Below are 18,102 nucleotides of genomic sequence, written 5' to 3'. Positions count from 1 at the left end.
CTGTGGAAGCTGGGATTCTTTCCCTGGCCAACACAGGCCAGGCTTGGCTCAGTCCTCACAGCCAAATGGGAGTTTAAAAGGCAGCAGCTCTCCACCTGGGGGGCCTAGGGGTGGGACCACACCCGGGTGAGGCTGACTTCACTGAGGAACTGGCCCACTCCCAGACTGCCCGGCCAGGACGCCACCGCCACCGCCTGTCTGTAGCCTGGCGCCTCTCCCTGAGGGGCCCCACCCAGCCCCGCCAGGCTTCCAGAACCAGGGCAGGAGTGGGTAGGGATGAGGTCTGCCCAACTCCTAGTGAGGCCTGCTTGGCCTTGGTTCCCTAACCCTTCCCCAGCCTGGACTGGGTCTGAAGCTGCTGCTTCCTGCTTTGCTGTTTTCTTTCACTTTGGTTTTTGACTCCAAAGTGAAACTAAAGGCTGAGACGACGTGGGAAAGATGGTGAGCACTAAGGACTGGGAGAGTTGAACACCTGGCTTCTAATCCCAACAAGAGGGCAGGCCTCAGTTTTCACACTGACAAAATGGGAGGGCGGAACAAAGATAGGGACTTTAAACATCAGACTTTCCCTTCCTCAGCCCTAACACTACTGGGGGATAAACAGGAGCTGCAGAGATGAGCCATGGGTGGCCCAAAGCACCCTGTTAGCCTGTGAGAGGAGGCAAACTCTGGCAGCAGTGTAGACATCCTATTGGTCTCCTGGATTACCTCTCCCCTATCTGCCATATGAGCTCCTTCATCCTGTGCTGACACTCAAAGGTTCGGGCAAACTGGGGTGGAGCAAATTCAGAAGGCAGAACAAATTCAGGGGACCATGTGTTGGCACAGTGAGAGGGGACACCTGCTATGGGCTGCCCTTGAATTCCCAACCTCAGGGCTGATCTAAAGCAGCCCACTTGGAACCGGTCCAAACTTCAAACTGACCCTAGAGTATCTACATGGTACACCTAGCTAGGACCACTGCATGGGAATCTGTTTTAGGATATTCCCCACTGGCTGCTTTATCAAATATTTATAAGAGCCCAGAGACAAGAAAAAGGCAAGTAGGAGCCTCCCAAACATTCAGCTGAGGGAAACTGAGACTCAGAGGTAGGCAGGGGCAGTGGCTAAGCCAGCATGGGGATTTGGGAGCTTGGTAATATTTAAATGTCTCACCTGCCTAGCTGTTGCCAAGCAAGTACAACGCACACATGAGAGGCTCATGAAAGACTACAAGTGGGAGGGAGGAGGGTCTGTCCCTGGAGCCTCCTGACCTGTGCCCCAACCTAAATTTCAAACTTTAAAAATAAACTACCTGGGTTGGGGATGTGGCTCAAGCGGTAGTGCACTCGCCTGGCATGCGTGTGGCCCGGGTTCGATCCTCAGCACCACATACAAACAAAGATGTTGTGTCCGCCGAGAACTAAAAAATAAGTATTAAAAAAAAAAATCTCTCTCTCTGTCTCTCTCTCTCTCTCTTAAAAAAAAAAATACCTGATGAAAAAATTAGTGTCTTTCCCACCTGTATAGTCACTATCAACAGATTTGATATTTCCAAATATCAAAACAGGTCCCAAGGGGGCTGGGGATGTGGCTCAAGCGGTAGCGCGCTCGCCTGGTATGCGTGTGGCCCGGGTTCGATCCTCAGCACCACATACCAACAAAGATGCTGTGTCCGCCGAGAACTAAAGAATAAATATTAAAAATTCTCTCTCTCCTCTCTCACTCTCTCTTTAAAAAAAAAAAAAACAGGTCCCAAGGTACCCATAAGAGAGTCCCCTCACTCCCTATCTTGGTTCTACTCCTGCTTCTGCTCCAATCTATTTCTGTCTTTTGTTGCTTATTTCCTTCCCCAAGCACCTTACTAGGGAGAGTCATCTCCTTGGATATGGGCTGCTGAGCGACACTGGCAAACTCCTTTCTTTCTCCAGCCTTGCTCCCCCTGTAAAACTGTGGGCTGGATTAGGATAGTGGTTTCTTTCCTTTTTTCTTTTTAAAGAGAGAGAGAGAGAGGGAGGGAGAGAGAGAGAAAATTTTAATATTTATTTTTTAGTTATCAGCGGACACAACATCTTTGTTTGTATGTGGTGTTAAGGAACGAATCCAGGCAGCACGCATGCCAGGCGAGCGTGCTACCGCTTGAGCCACATCCCCAGCCCAAGGATAGTGGTTTCTTAACCAAGGAAATGAATTTGAATCTGATGGTGGAGTGCTTTTAAATATATATACATTTTCAATGTGGTACATATACACAATGCAATACTACTCAGCCTTATAGAATGAAATTATGGCATTTGTAGGTAAGTGAATGGAGCTGGAGAATATCATGCTAAGTGAAATAAGCCAATCCCCCCCCCCAAAAAAAAAAACCCAAAGGCCGAATGTTTTCTCTTATGATAAGTAGATGCTGATGCATAATGGGCGGGGGTGGGAGTGGGGGTGGGGAAGAATGAAGGAACTTTGGATTGTGAAGCGGGGAGTGAGGGGAGGCGAGGGTGTATGGGGATGGGAAGGACAATGGAATGAGATGGACATTATTACCATATATACGAGTATAATTACACTACCGGGTGACTCTGCACCAAGTTCAGCCAGAGGAATAAGAAGTTGTGCTCCATTTATGTACAATGTATCAAAATGCATTCTATTATCATGTATAACTAATTAAAACAAATTTAAAAAATAAAAATTAAAAATACGTATATGCATTTTCAGAATGGAAAAGGCAGCAATTCGAAAATTTTGGACAAAATTTTAAATGCACAGACTCTCAGAAATAGCAATCTCACTTGCAGGAATGGCTTTTGCAGCTACACATGCATATAGACATGTAGGGAAGGTGCTCACTGCAATACTGTTTATAGCAGCAAGGCTGGGGACAACCTAAAGGTCCCAGAGTAAAGGAACCAACAGGTAAGCAGTAGTGTACTATCAACGAAAGGCACATGCTTATGAAAAAAGGTCATGGACCTGGGTGTGCCCACAGAGGAATAAGCTGCAATGGAGACACATGTTGGTGGAAAACGCAAGATACAGAGCAGCAGGTAGAGGAGATGCTGCCAGTTGGGTAATAAAAAGGGATTCTATTGACATAGTTGCCCATGTATAAAAAAAAAATTTCTGGAAAGAAATATCAAATCTAGTGACAGTGACTACACAGGCATCTGGGTGGGAAAGACACTAATTTTTTTTTATCAGGTAGTTTATTTTTAAAGTTTGAAATTTATGTTGGGGAACAGGTAATTGGTAGAGGACTTACCCAGCCTGTGCAAGGTCCTGGAATTCAATCCCCATCACCAAAAACAAATAGTTTGAATTTCCAATATATATATATATTTATTTGCAATAAAAATCTGACTTCTACATATAAAAAACAACTCTAGCAAAATGTACCCAGAAATATCTCCCTCTAGATCTCTGGTATCAGACTCCTAGTGAGCAGGACTCAGGCATCCAGATTTTTTTTTTAAATATTTTTTTAAATTGTTGATAGACGTTTATTTTATTTACTTATATGTGATGCCGAGAATCAAACCCAGTGCCTCACACATGCCAGGCAAGTGTGCTACTGCTGAGCCCCAGCCCCAAGGCATTTAGATTTTTAAGTGTCCTCTGAGAGTATACTGGGCAGCCCAAACACTGCAGGGCTTGAGCAGGGATGTCAAGGAAAATTCTAAAGATAAACATGGCCTTGAGGACAGAAGGATCTGAAGGTGGCTTTTTTTTTTTTTTTTAAAGGGGGGGGGAGGGAGAGAGAGAATTTTTTAAATATTTATTTATTTATTTTTAGTTTTCGGCGGACACAGCATCTTTGTTTGTATGTGGTGCTGAGGATCGAACCTGGGCCGCGCGCATGCCAGGTAAGCACGCTACCGCTTGAGCCACATTCCCAGTCCTTGAAGGTGGCTTTGAATGCTGAACATGTACAGTTGACATGAAAGGGGTCCTACCAGGAGGGACTGGGAAAATGAAGTCAGGCTGGTAGGAAAGGGGAAGGAATATCTCTACTACAGGATCCTGGTTGGTCCCTTTACTCCTAGATTTGCTTCCATTCCTGAGAAGGGAGGGAGCTGAGCCAGAGTCCTTTCCAGACTCGCTATCTGAGGACCCACCTTTATTTCATCTCATTTAATATTAAAGGAGACAGGGAAGGTCCCCAGCTCAGCACATGGCCGTAGGGCTCCACATCTGTGCAGACTGTAATAAAATATTTCAAGGCTGCAGAAAAGTCAGGCAAGGATCTTAAGCAAAGGAGCCTTTGGGTGATGTCCCACAGGGAAAAGGAGCAGATGGCTTTCTGCTGAGATGCCCTTCATCACCTTCTTGTCAATAATTAAGTCGTTACTGAAAACCTCTTTTGTTACTTTTGAAGTTCAGTTTTTAGAAATGTACTTCAGCTTTCTTTGCCATCATACTCCAGGCTGAGGGTTCACAGTCTAAATCCACAAACCCAAGCCAAAGGAGTGTGCAGGGGAAAGAGCCCAGGGTAGAGGTGAGGAACCCTCGGGTGGAGCCTGGCCACAGCTCAATGTAGTTGCACTATGAGAGGTCAGATACCTCTTCAAGATTCCAAGATTACTCTGCTTGTTAGTGTATCCCCAGGGCTGGCTCAGGAGCACCATACACAGTAGCACTTGATAAATGTTGAATAAATGAGCAGCTCAGCTAGGGTAAGCCACTTTCTATGAATGAACCTCAGTTTCCTCTTTTAGAAAATGAAGATGACAAGAATAGTAATGACCTCCCAGGGTTATGTAAGGATCTACTGAGATAATGTGGACAAAAGAGCTTTGCAGCTGGATGTGGTGGTGCATGATGTAAACCCAGCTACTCAGGAGGCTGAGGCAGGAGGATTGCAAGCTATAGACCAGCCTCAGTGAGACCCTGTCTCCAAAAAAAAAAAAAGGGCTAAGGACTAGGGATGTAGCTCAGTGGACAACACTCACCAAGTTCAATCCCCAGAACCACCCATCCCCCCCAAAAAGTTATTTGTAAAACAAAATGGACTAAAAAGAATGAGCAAAATTATGAGAAACCATCTTGCACATGGTAATCAAATGAATTACTATAATTGAGAGAAGTGCAGATCACTCTAGTCTACTGTTCCAATGTCCAAATGATATTTTTTTTAGGCTGTTTCTGTTCCAAAGGCAAATTATTCCTCTTCAAAACCTTTGTTAAGATTTTGATATGTGGGGCTGTGGCTCCGAGGTAGATCACTTGCTAGCACGTGTGAGGCCTTAGGTTCATCCTCAGCCCCACAAAAAAATAAATAAAATAGAGGTATTATATCCAACTACAACTAAAAAAGATATTTAAAAAATAAAATAAAAGGCCATTACCTACTTAAAAAAAAAAAAGATTTTGGTATGAGCCAGGTGGATCATGAGTTCAAAGCCAGGTGCTAAGCAACTCAGTGAGATCCTGTCTCTAAATAAAATACAAAATAGGGCTGAAGATGTGGTTCAGTGGTCGAGTGCCCCTGGGTTCAATCCCTGGTATCCCCCGAAAAATGAGATTTGGTATGAAAACATGGTTACAGTTACAATTGTACTTTGCATACAGTTGGGTTCAAAGAGAACCTGTCAAAGCAGACTGGTATATGGATGCTAGGGGTGTTTCTGAAGACAAGGGAGGAAAGGAATGAGGGGGCCCTGGGGGTAGGCCTACTATGTGGTTGCTTTGCCTCAAGACCAAGTTCACGCTCAGGGGTGCATAAGCTGCACAGAAAGAAGAGAATGGCTAGTTGGGAGATCTTGACCAAACCATCGATTTCCTGGCTGTGCACTGTGACCAACTACTGCTGCTTTCCACAGTAGCTACTTGATAAGTACCAGTCTTCTCTGTCTTCTGTCAATGCCTAGCTATAGCCTGAGAAATCAGACCTGGGCTCCATCACCTGGTTCTTCTTTACTAAACACCTTGGGACAAGTCCCTTCCTGCCTCTATAGGTGACTGATTTCCCTGGCTGAGCTAGGGAACACCCTTTCTGTTGGGCACTAGCCAAGAATTCCACGAAGCCCAGTGATGTACATGTCCACTACTGGACTAGACACACATGCAACACAGCTTGGAGGCTTCACACACAGCCTGCGGTATAAGCCTGCTGGTATGAAGACCTCCAGCTCCTTTGATTTTTTTTCACCTTGAAGAAATTCTAAGCTGGCACCCAACTCTAATCTTCAGGATCTTCAGAGAGTAGTTTTGTGGGCTTTAACGGAGGTATTCATGTGCCCCTTATCCAACAGGCGAGAATGCTCAGAATCCCTAGGAACCTAACCCCAGAAGTTTCCTCTATAGGAAGCAGAGCTTAACTGTGGAAAGAACCAAGGTTGAAGACAGTCAGCCTTGGGTCAGAGCCATATTTTTCTTATCTGTAAAACAGGGAAGATAAGTCCACCTGCTTCTGGCTTGTTGTACAGATTTCATGAGAATGCCTTTAGAAGCCCTGGCATAGAGCCGGGACAGAGCAGGTGCACAAGAAATGTACTCAGACTACCACTTCCTGCCCCAAACCAGTAACACTCAACGTCTTTCCCTCTGGCCCATCAGGCCCAGGGCTATCAGGGAGCACAAGATCCTCTGGTACTACTCCATCTGCCTCTTCCCACTCCAGTAGGCCCCACCAGAACCACGTCCTCCTGGATGTTTGCAAAGCCTCCTCCCTGTCGTCATTTTTATTCATTCCAATTCACCTAGCCTGATTCATGTAATCAAAAGTCCTCCAGTTGCTCTACTCCTGTTCTAAAACCTTCCATGGCTCCCCAATGCCTCTGCTCTTCTGCTGATGTTCAAGGTTGCCTACAATCTCCTGGTTCCGCCTAGATTTTCCATCCAGCCGCTGTGAGGCATCAGCAAAACTAGCACACTCTAGTTCTCCAAATCCAGGCTTACCTTCCAGCCCCTCCTCCCTCTGCCTCCAACAAACCATTCTCCAGAATGCCAGCTCCACCCTCTGCCTCTGCAAATCCAGCCCCCTCAAAGGGCTCTTGTTTCCTCTGGCTCACACTCACTTCTTCCTTCTCAGACAATGTCTTTCCTCAGCAGACGCTTAATTACAGACTGTCACACAGTCTCTCATAATTGTAGGCCTTGTCTCCAGTCAGACTATAGGTTCCCAGGGGCAGAAGCCTTGTCTGTTCTCCTTTCTCTCAGAAGCTGGCCCAGGCTGGAAGGGCAGGCTCCTGGTAAGAGAGTGCATCCCAAGCCCAGTTCTGCTGCAGGCTGGGTTGAGCCTAGCTCCAGCCACTTGGGACCACTTCTCTTGTCCTGTGAGGAAACTTCACTGGCCAAAGCAGACTTGTGAGCTCCAGTTCCCCACCTTGTGATCCAAGTTAGCAATGCACAGGAGTCAAGGAGACCTGAGGGAGGCGGAGCAGTGGCTTTAGCCTGGCCCTGGCATGGTCTTGTTCTGTGATCCAAGCCATGTCCCTTGAGGGAAAATTCAATCCCTACCCAGGCCTGCTTTCTTACCATGAAGCAAGAAACAATCATCTTTTAACTCTAGAATTCGAATTTTATTTGTCCTTAAGGCAGCTTTGGTTTCTGGAATGGGAGGGTGAGGAACACAGCTGATTCCAGCTCAGGCTGAGTGAAGAAAGGCAGCCACAACCAGGACTTGATAACGCAGGAAGCCAAGAGGTAATCACACCACACACCTGAGCAGCCTCATTAAATTCCTGTTGATGAATGGCCTTCACTCCTGCTCAAGTGTTCCATTCCATAGCCCTCACTCTGGCCAGGTCTGACAGTGTCTGCTGCCAAGGCCAAGCCAGGGAAGGGAGACTTGCTTCTACCCAAAAGAAAGATAAGGATAATGATAACTGCCATTTCTTGAGGGGTCCTTATTACATGAATTCCCATCCTCACAGCAACCTGTGAGCTAGGTATTTCCATTCCTCCATTTGACAGAGAAGAAAACTGAAGTACAGAAACCAATCAAGGTCACCCAGCAGGGACAAGTCAAGCTGTCATAAAAACCCAGGATACCCTCAGTGCCATTTTTCCCAGAGTGCAGCCAATAGGCTCTCAGCCTAGAATATTCTAGAGGGCTGTTATAAAAATTTGACACATGCCCCTAAACCTGCAAAATGAGAATCTCTGGAGATAGAGCTCAAGAACCTTAACTTCATAAAGACAAGGACTCTGAACTTTAAATAAGAGGAAACTGAGGCAGAGAAGTGAAGTAATCTGCGAAAGTGAAACTTTAAGCCAGGTAAGAGCCTAGGACTGAACTGACAGCTGGATCCCAGTGCTAGGTGAGACTTCCTGACAGTGTGGGACTCCAAGGGAAAAGAGGACAAAGGAGGAGGATACCGAACAAATAAAGCTTGCTTTCCTGCTGCAAAACTTTCACCTTCACTCCTTGGGGAGTGAAGAAATTCATACAGAACCCCACTGTAACCTTTCCCAAGAGCCCAGCAAGACACATTCTGGAACCCATCAGAGCTTCTGGGAGGAAACCCTGTAGTGTGTGGTGTCTATAACCAATATATCTCTGGCAGTGGCCCTCAGGGTGCATCTGGTTGCTACTCAGGATGAGAAAGCTAGGGGAGGTGGTGACTCAGTCCCCACCCAGCCTCAAGTTAGCCTCCTTTAAATCTGAGATGAGCTCAGAGACCAGGAAAATGTCTGGAACAGATGCCAGAGAAGGCGGCCTGAGGGACAGGCTACCAGGCAGAAGCAGTAAACTTGGAGGAAAGCTGTGGGCTGCAGAGAAAAACAGACAAGCAGTATGGGCTCCAAGCCTACCCTGAGCCTAAGTGGGATCCAGAGTAGGTCCCTATCCCACTCAGAGCCCTATATTCTCCATCCACTTGTGAAAGAGGGAGAATCCAATGGTTTCTGACTTCCTCCTGGGACTATTGTTGAGGAAAATTAGTCAGGAAAGAGCCTGAAGGTTACACAATGCCGTACACAGCCAGAGAGATTAGAGGGTTATTCCTATTATTACTAGAAGAGTCAGAAGGTGCTTTCCTTGTTACCTGAGCCCCAACCACCAGGAGGGGAGAGGCTGGGCCTTTGTTTTATTCTCACAAAGAAAAAAGTAACCCAGATATTATTGGGAGGGGAGAGTTCACATTTATCACTTGCCTACTGGGTACCAGGTGTGTTTATATATATATAAATATAATCTCATTTGAGTCTCAGCACAATCTTGAGTATAAATGATTATCTGGAGTCCAGATGAGGAAACTGAAGCTCAAAGAAAGTAACCTGTCCAAGTTTACAGAGGCATTGAGTGGTGAAGACCGATTAAAACCAGGTGTCTGTGTCTGTGTCTCTAAATCTCATACTATTTCCTCTCTGGAAAAGCTGTGTAAGAGGCAGAGCATGCCTTGTATAGAGACTCAGCACAACTGCCACCTCCTTCTTGAAGTCCTTCTGATCCCTTTGCCCAGACAGGACCTCTCTCCTTTGAAACCCTACAGCATGGCATCACATCAGCATACACATGGCATCATTCAGCACATTTTCCTTGCTCTGTGATTAAGCATACTTTTAAAATGTAAGATGAGGCACAGTTGCAATGCCACCCAACATCTTCATTTTCAGCAGAAAAAACAGAATTCCAGAGTCACATAGCATTTTGGCTTCAGAGTCAGGATCAGAACCTTGGCACTCTGCCTGACAGAATTTTAGGGATTCCACTATTTCAGTCAGTCTTAGGACAAGCATTCCTATTCCCATATTATAGATTAGGAAGCCAACACCCAAGGGAAGGTACTGACTGAAACCTCTGTGGGTCCTTGGCCCTTCTGGCCCTCATAGCCTCATCTCTAAGACTAGGGAGCTACAATAGCTGGTCTGATTCCCTGCTCTAAAGTTCTAGGACATCCTAGGGTCCCTGACAGCAAACTCCAGCCCTCTGTGGAGCCTTTCTTTGTGGGGCCTTTGTTCTCTCACTCTACAGTGGAAGAAGGAAAAGTAGCCATGGCTCCCAACCACAAAGTTTGTTTCCAAGTGCAACTGTCCCATTCTTAAACAGTAATGAGATGGCACATGGATAATCCAACTGTCCCAAGCAAAGACATCTATCTGGACACACATCCTCCTATCTTTACAAACCAGTGAAAAGCAACCAGGAATTGAGGCATAAATAAGGGACAGACATTTCTCTGCTCTCAGAGAGCAGATGTATTTCTGAACAACCAGGTGGTAGTAGAGTGGTGAATAAAGAACCCTGGACTGTGGGGTCCTGGGCTAGATCCCTGTCCCAGCTCTGGCAGATATTAGCTATGTACTCTCAGCAAGCTACTCCCCACCTCTGGGGCTCCATTTAAAGATAGGCTGACAGTTCACAAAGCATGTCAGGTGTTTCATTTGTTTTTCATGGCAACCCTGTGAGGCTAGCACACACAATGATTCCCTTTTTAGAAATGGGGAAACTGAGGCTTGGAGAGGTCAAAGGTCTCACTCAAGGTCACACCTCCTGAAGCTGGCAGAACCAAGGCTCCAGAGGTCTTAGACAAACTCAGTATTCAGAGGTTGCCCAATTAAGAACAATTCCTCCCCCTATTCATCTTGAATCAAGTTTCAGCAAGACCAAGTCTCACAGATCCTTGTTCATCTACCCATTCTGGTGGCCTGCAAAGTTCTGGCCACAAACCTGATGCCACAGCCCAGCTGCCTAGGAGGCCGCACCCCCCTGCAAAACTTCATTACTCAAGTTGGCAAGAACGCAGCCCCCACCCCCAGTCGATCTAAATAAACGCCCAAGTGATATCACATCCTGCTGGCTTCAAAATAGCCCAGGCCTGCCCACAAGCGATCAAAAGTGCCAGGCCATGCAGGGCCAAGCACGGTGCGCCCTCCACACACACACTCAAGCAACTAAAGCAGAAGCCTCAGAGCAGGAAGGCCCCTCTCCCTCCTTGCCAGACAGCCTGGCCCCTCCCTCTATGATCCCTTTGCCAAAGGCCACAGAGCCTTCTTGCCCCAGCGCCAGCCCCTGCCCCAGCGCCAACCCCAAGGAGCCTCAGCCGCGGCCAGCCTGCGGGACGACTCCGACTCTGGCACGACACGGACTCCCCACCACTCACATTGCTTCAAGAGCTCCAGACACAAAGCCATGAGGGCCGGATGGGGGTCAGAGACCCAGAGACCCGGCAGAAACAGAAGAAGGGAGAGGGAGAGACAGGGAGCAGAGAAAAGGGGAGACAGGGGACCAGAAAGAAAGCAAGAGGGGCCAAGAGCCCCGGGCTCAGAGGGGGGCCTTCAGCGCCAGAGACATAGCGTGGTGAGACCTCCGAGGCAGAAGTGGGGCGCAGGCAGAGCGAAGCAGGGGACCCCGGTCCAGAGAGAGAGGTGGGGGTGCTCAGAAGCCTGAGAGAACAAGGAGAAACAGCAACAGGGAACAAATCCAGGGAGGACAGGCTCTGAAGTCAGCGGGCTGGGAAGATACTGGGGGTCCCAAGGATAGCCCAAGGGATCTAGGAAGCCCTGCCGGATATGGGGGGCACCCAGAAGAGGGAAAGCCCTGGGGGAAATAGGGGCTCAGAGCAGGCAAGACCCCAGGGAATGGGAGTACAGATTGAAGGGTGCACCCCCGGAGGATGTGCGGGAAGCTCAGGGGAAGCCTTGGGGACAGTGGAAGTGTTCTAAAGGAGAGGCCCCGAAAGATCTGGGGGCGCCCAGGAAGGGAGGCTGGGGGATGAGAGGAGCGCTTTGAGGGGGACCCGAGATCGGGGAGCGAGGGAGGGGCCGGGTGGGAGCGCGAGGGCAGAGACAAAGAGACAGCGAGCCAGGGAGAGACAAAGCGGGCACAGCGGGGACACGGGCCGGAGGGTTGGCGGCCGGACAGAAGGACGGAAGCGCGTGGGGGGGCGGCGGACGGACGGGCGGACGGACGGACAGACGGGAGGAGGGCGGGGGCAGGGCAGGGCCGGGCGGGGGCGGCGCCCGTCTCCTCGCGGGGCCGCGGCTGCTCCGGGCGGCGCTGGGCGGGCCCCGGGCGTCCGGGCTGAGGAGGCGGCGGCGACGACGTGGACCGGACAGACGGACGGAGTGACGGACGGACTGGCGGCAGCTACGGCCAGCAGCGGGCACTCACCCTCCTCCCTCACGCGGCCCGGCCCGAGGCTCCGGTTTTGTACGCCCGAGGGGCGGGGCCTCCGGGTTAAAGCCCAGCGCCGGCTCCGCCCCGCCCCGCCCCCCGCGTCAGCCGCGCGCGCGTCGCCCGGGACTCCCGGGCTGGCCGGGGGCGCGCGCCCCCTCTCGGCAGGTGGCCCAGCGGGCGCGCGCGCGGTGGGGCGGTGCGCAGGCGCGCAACTGGGCCCACGCCCAGGCGGCCCGGCCTGGAAGGGAGCGCGCGCCCACGTCGGCATGCGCATGCCCGAGCTGGGGGCTCCGCCCCTCGAATTGCCCAGCCAAACCGGTTCCATCTGGAACGCGATGCGTTCTTAGTGCTGGAGGTGGAGCGGGCGGAAAGGCACACTAGTTCGTCCTGGTGTGGCTGGGAATACCGAGGCTCACAGAAAACCGCCTAAGGTGGCGTTCTCGCCCCTCATACATAGTCAGATTAGCCCTCAGGTCCTATACTTTGCTTCCTAGGTGAATCTAGTGGCCCACTCCGCTCCACCGGTAGCTGTGTGCACTTGGGATCGTGGAGATGGGTTCCCCTGGGCTCCAATCTCGGCTCAACCACTTGAAGCCAATGTGACCTTGGGCCATTCAACTTCCCTGCTCTTTCCTATCCTCCTCCTTTAAAAGAAAAAGGCAAAAGTACAGTGTCTTACTGCCCCCACACCAGCCAGTTCCTCGTTCCCTTAGCGTCCCTCTCCTCTTGCAGTCCAGGTCCTTTGCTTCCCTGCATACCTCAGGTCGCTCCTACCGTAGGTCTGCCCTCTATCACAATTTCCCCCCTACGATGTGCTGAAAAATGAGAGAAGAGTCATAATTTATGTACTCAGCACCCAGTATTCACTCAGAAGCGTCCGGGTCCAAGACTTGGTGGAGCCCAGTGAGGAAGCCTATCTTTTGCCCTTGGGCTTTCTGTGGAGAAGTGCTCCATTTCAACAGTAAGGAATTTTGGTGCCTCATCACTCATTCTGGGAAGGCCTCTGTGGATTCACCTATTCCCCTCTCACCCTATGGATTTTCCCCAGGTTTTACTGTTCCTTGCCTGAACACCAGCCTCTCTAATTCATCCTGCCCATGTTGCTACATGATTCTCCTGTGACCATATGTACTTCTTTACCATGACCTTGGATCCGAGCCCCCCCCCTCTATAGGACAAGGGAGAAAAGGCTTTGAAATCAGGCAGACTCAAGAGGAAACAGTTCCTTGACCTACTTGGTGGGTGACCTTGGCTGTATGTTGGGGTAACTGGGTTAAATCAGGAATGGCAGATATGGGTAGTTTCTGGCCACAGCAGACATCACTAATCAATGGTGGCACACTTATCTGCTTAACTAAATCTCAGTCCTGAGCTTTGAGGATCAGAAATGACACAAGAATTGAAGTCTGGTTGCAGTCTCTGGTCATGATGGTCTTTGAGGTTCCTTTTAGCGCTGACACTCGGAGGATCAGATGGGTTGAGCTGACAGGAGCCTGCAGTGTAATAACCAGAGACTGGGGAGGGTGGGCTTCAGGGTAGACTTAGGGGAGGAGATTGACTGGAGGGGTTTTGTCAGCATCCCTTCCACTGTATTCAATGTTGGGAGTCGGGGGCAGTGAGTCAGAGAAGAAACCAGGAGAGTTCTGGGGATTGGGAGAAGGGGCAAAGGGAAGGCAGATCATCCTGTGACTCGGTGACAGATAGGTACACAAACACAAACACAAATAGCCAATGTAAGGCCAGGGAGGGGTATGTATCTGCTCAGAGTGGCAGAGAAGAGCTGAAACTAGAACTCAGGGCCCCTGAGCAGGGAACAAGTGTTTACTGGGCCTAGAAGCTATCCCAGCTCAGCTTCAAGACTCCTATGGCCAGGGAGTAACCCCAAATGTGTGCACCTGTGTGTATGTGTGTTCACATATGTGCACAAGTGTACACATACGTGCACAAGTGTACACATACACAGATGCAGAGGATGCTAATAGCAGGACCGGGGGTGCCACTCAGCAGCCCTCCACCATCATGCTTGTCGGGCCCCTGGATAATGTCTCAGCTTCCAGTGTGATTCAGAGGGAGCGGGAGAGACACAGAAAGGAGGGTGGGGAGGGCCAGAAACTGAGAGGGAAGGAAGGAAGAGAGGGTGGGGGCTGGAAAGAGAGGAGTTGGGGAGAGAAACAGGCCAAGGGAGAGACAGAAGGCAAAGATGGATGGGGAGGGGGAGGAGGTGGGGAGGGAAGATGGCAGAGTAAGGGGAGGGAGACTTTTCTCTGTTCTTCCTCTCGGAGGCCTAGAGAGAGGAGAGGAAGGATGGGGGGGGCGGTAGACAGTGGGTTACAGCACCTGTGTTCCCTCCCAGGTGGTCCTCCGGCTGGGGAGGGGCACAGACAGCAGCTGAGCTGCTGCTTCCCCCTATTGTCCCAGCTGGAACTGCCCCGCCTGCCAGTCACCTGCCAGAGCTATTTCTGGAATGTGGAATCTGGGTCAGAAAGGGGGAGGGAGGGGTGGCAGTGGCAGCCCTGGCAGCTGGGAAGCCGGCCAGCTCTGAGTGGGTGGGTGGGCGCTCACATTCTACCAGGTTGTCACTGCCTCAATAACCAGTCCTCACCCACGTCTCTCCACCTCCTGTGTCTGGTCTGTGTACGTATGTGCTCACATGAGAGAGACAAAGAACTTTCATGCCACTTAGCAATGTGGGGCTCAGAATAACCCTGTGTGTGTGGTGGGGTGGGCTAAGGGATGACTCCCTGGAGACCGATACTGAGGAAGGGGGCCTTCTGAGCACGGAGATAGTGGCTGAGAGAGGGTGGGCCTGTGTGTGTTGGTTACCTGCGTGGAAGAAGGTGATTATGGGTAGGGCTGCCAGGTATAGTTGTATAAGTTTTATGCTGATTAAGGATGCCATGCATAGGTGGGGGGTTGCCGTCCATAATAGAGACATAATCAAGTTATAGAATTATGATGACAAATTCCTGGCAGATGGAAGTAATGGATCTAATTATAACAGAAACTGTATATCATGACCCCTGTTCGGCAGATGGCAGTGAAGTGCCTGAAGAAGGAGCACCCTTTCTTACCTCAGTACATAACTGCCATATGAGCCAGCTGCAGTTCCAGTCAGAGACTTAAAAATGTGGTGGCTCTGGTTTTCCCTGTGGGGTACATGAGTTCACTTGTTTGCATGAGGGGAAGAGGGGGTAGAGGAAGGAAGGGCAAGTTTTCAGTGGTCTGCAGTGGGTGCTGAGGGGAACCTGGGAGGGCAAATTTTTTGGTGGTTCCAGTATAAGGTTTGGAAGGGGGGCATGGGCCCTGGAGGAGACACATGTACAGGAGTGTGCATGCAGGTGTATGTTCATGTTAGGTATATATGTGTACATATAAGAATATCAGTATGCACATGTTTTTACATCTGTTTTCATACCACATACAGGTCGAGGAGCACAAGACTTGATATAAGTCTATAAGTAGGTCTATACTGGCACATGTGTCTGGGTAGCTGTGAGACATTGCTAAATGATACCTTCTTAACTACCTTGATTTGGGCTAAAGCCTCCAAATGGAGAATACCTAGAGCCCCACATTTCTATATTTAGTGTCCACAGCTGTATCATACATATGGGATGTGCTGAGGGTGCTGTGATTGATTGGATTATTGGCCTCAATTCTCAGCTCCTATTTGTAGTCACGCTGTTTGCTGTTACCACAGTTGCTTTCACTAAGAGTGGAATATATTTTACTGGACTTTGGTTTTGGACTCATGTAACTTACTTTGATCAACTGGATCAGAGAGAACCTTGAAATGTGTTTGCACAATGAGGTTGCCTTGAATATTTCTGCCATTACTATGGGAAGAACAAGCCCTGGCTAGGACACTGATTCCAGAGCACCCTTTGGTCCCAAGATGTAGGACACTTAGAGCAAAAACAGCTGACCTGCAAACTCATGAATGAGAACAAATGCTTATTATTGTGTGCCGTTGAAATCATGTGCTTGTTACACAGCATCACTGTGATAATAGTTGACTGATACAAATTGGTACCCAAAGTGAAGTGTGATAGCAATAAAAACCGAAAATATGTTGCATTAGCTCCAGGACAAAGTGGTGAGTAAACACTGAGTGAAGTGTGATAAGGGGCTTGAAAAAAGATCCTCGGGATTATGTGTGGGTCCAAACTCTTGGTGAAACTGTCATCTACAGTAATTTGAGGAGAACAGATAGATTTGGGAAAGATAGTTTCCAGGCAAAATGTTGAAAGCAAGAGCTGACTCCTTTTAGCTGCTTTTGATAAGCACAAGAAAGAGAGGAATTCACAAAAGAAATGGCCAATCTGTACAGAGTATTTAAATAGAAAAGGCCCAGAACTTGCTGAGCTGGAAAATAAGTCTGTTAACTGCAGTTTCTCCAGCCAGTAAATCATTCTCAAATTAAGATACAGCCTGGGGACAAAGATCAAACTAAGGTTAAGATACTAGTTAAGATACATAATGGGAACCAAACCAAATTCAGGGTGTGGTTATAACATCTTTTATTAACACTCTCCAGGTACCACTAGATGGTACCTGGAGTACCATCAGGTCAAGAGAGCACCCAGAAAGCTTAAGGGAATGGTCTCGAAGAAGTCTACTATACCTAAAGAAGGCATAATTAAGTCAAGAGGTCGTGACATGATTCAGACCTAATTGTGGCTGTGGCTTTGGCACATGGATACATAGAAAACCTATATTGTGGGCTGGGGTTGTGGCTCAGTGGTAGAGCACTTGCTTAGCACCTGTGAGGCACTGGGTTCCATCCTTAGCCAAAAAAAAAAAAGAATAAAATAAACGTGTGTGTGTGTGTGTGTGTGTGTGTGTGTGTGTGTGTATGTATGAGACTGAATTTACTTTAAAAAAAGAAAGAAAGAAAACACAGTGTTTGAGATAGGTGCCTGGATAACACTGATCAGCCTAGGTTAAAGGAACTGAGATCGCTCTAGATGTGAAAAAACATTTAGCTCCAGATTTCAGGTACGAAACAGGATATGGAAGGTGTTCAGCTGCCCAAAGAGCATATTTTCCATTACAGGAGATATTCTAGGAATATACCCTATCCCACAGTATTTGCCTGACAATTTGTTGAGAATTACTTCTGACTTGCCATGAAGCAGTGAACAGGAGTATGAACTGTAGTTAGACTGTCCCTGTTTTACCAAAGTATGTTGTGCCTGCGGGAGGGCTGGGCTATGAGTAGATGACTTGTTTTTTTAGATAATAGGTCAACTGATCAAGAGGAGCCATATCCAGACCTGACAAAGGTCATGAGGTCTTGATGCCATGATTGGATGAAACTCTGGGGGGTTTGTGGATAGTGTTTTCTGTGTGGGAGGGTGTGAATAACTGTGGCCAAAAAAGTGGACTATAGCAGATTGAATTATTATTTTTATTTTGTATTTTTGGGTACTGAGGATTGAACTCAGGAGCACTTGACCACTGAGCCACACCTCCACCCCTAGTTTGTATTTTATTTAGAGACAGGGTCTCGCTGAGTTGTTAGCACCTTGCTTTTGCTAGGCTGGCTTTGAACTCGCCATCTTCCCACCTCAGCCTCCCAAGTCACTGGGATTATAGGCTTGCACCACCATGCCTGGCCAGATTGAATTATTGACCCTGGTTTTTTACCCCCGTCTGTATCCACATCCTTTGCCATGTAAGTACTGTCTTACACAAGGCTGAGAGGGTACTTCATCCTTTGACTTTGAGCTCAGTCATACGACTTGCTTAGCCAATAGGATGTTAGCAGATGTCAGACAAGTCAGGGCCTTGAATATTCTTGTGCAGCTGGTTAGGCTTGCTTTCTTGCCTTCTGCTACCACTATAAGAACATGCCCTGGCTAGGCCACTGATCCCAGGAGGACTCTGGCCCCAGGAGGAGAATGGGAGATGTGGAACACAGCTGTCCTAGCTGATAAACTTGCAAGCAAGAAGTTAATGTCATTGTGTTGTACTGACTTTGTGATTGTTTGTTATGCAGCATTACTGAGGCAAAAGCTGACCAATAGAGGGGCCTAAACAGTTGTGGGACATGTAGCCTATTA

At 48.7% G+C, this 18,102-nt stretch overlaps 1 protein-coding gene across 11 annotated transcripts in view; it reads right to left on the bottom strand.

The window, feature by feature from the left end:
• The window catches only part of Dlgap4 (DLG associated protein 4), a 173,669-nt gene that overhangs the window by 41,895 nt on the left and 113,672 nt on the right, over positions 1–18,102 (bottom strand). Inside the window, exon 1 of one of the 11 annotated variants that reach the window (XM_078051736.1) lies at positions 12,032–12,326. The exons of 9 other annotated variants lie outside the window; for them this stretch is intronic. In XM_078051736.1, the coding sequence (XP_077907862.1) occupies positions 12,032–12,311 (280 nt within the window). In that variant the 5' untranslated portion in view covers positions 12,312–12,326. One more of the 11 variants, XM_005329874.4, reaches the window with a different exon arrangement.

The sequence above is a fragment of the Ictidomys tridecemlineatus genome, chromosome 5 (assembly GCF_052094955.1).
Source record: "Ictidomys tridecemlineatus isolate mIctTri1 chromosome 5, mIctTri1.hap1, whole genome shotgun sequence".
Classification (NCBI taxonomy): domain Eukaryota; kingdom Metazoa; phylum Chordata; class Mammalia; order Rodentia; family Sciuridae; genus Ictidomys; species Ictidomys tridecemlineatus.
This window is presented reverse-complemented; position numbering and strand designations above follow the sequence as displayed.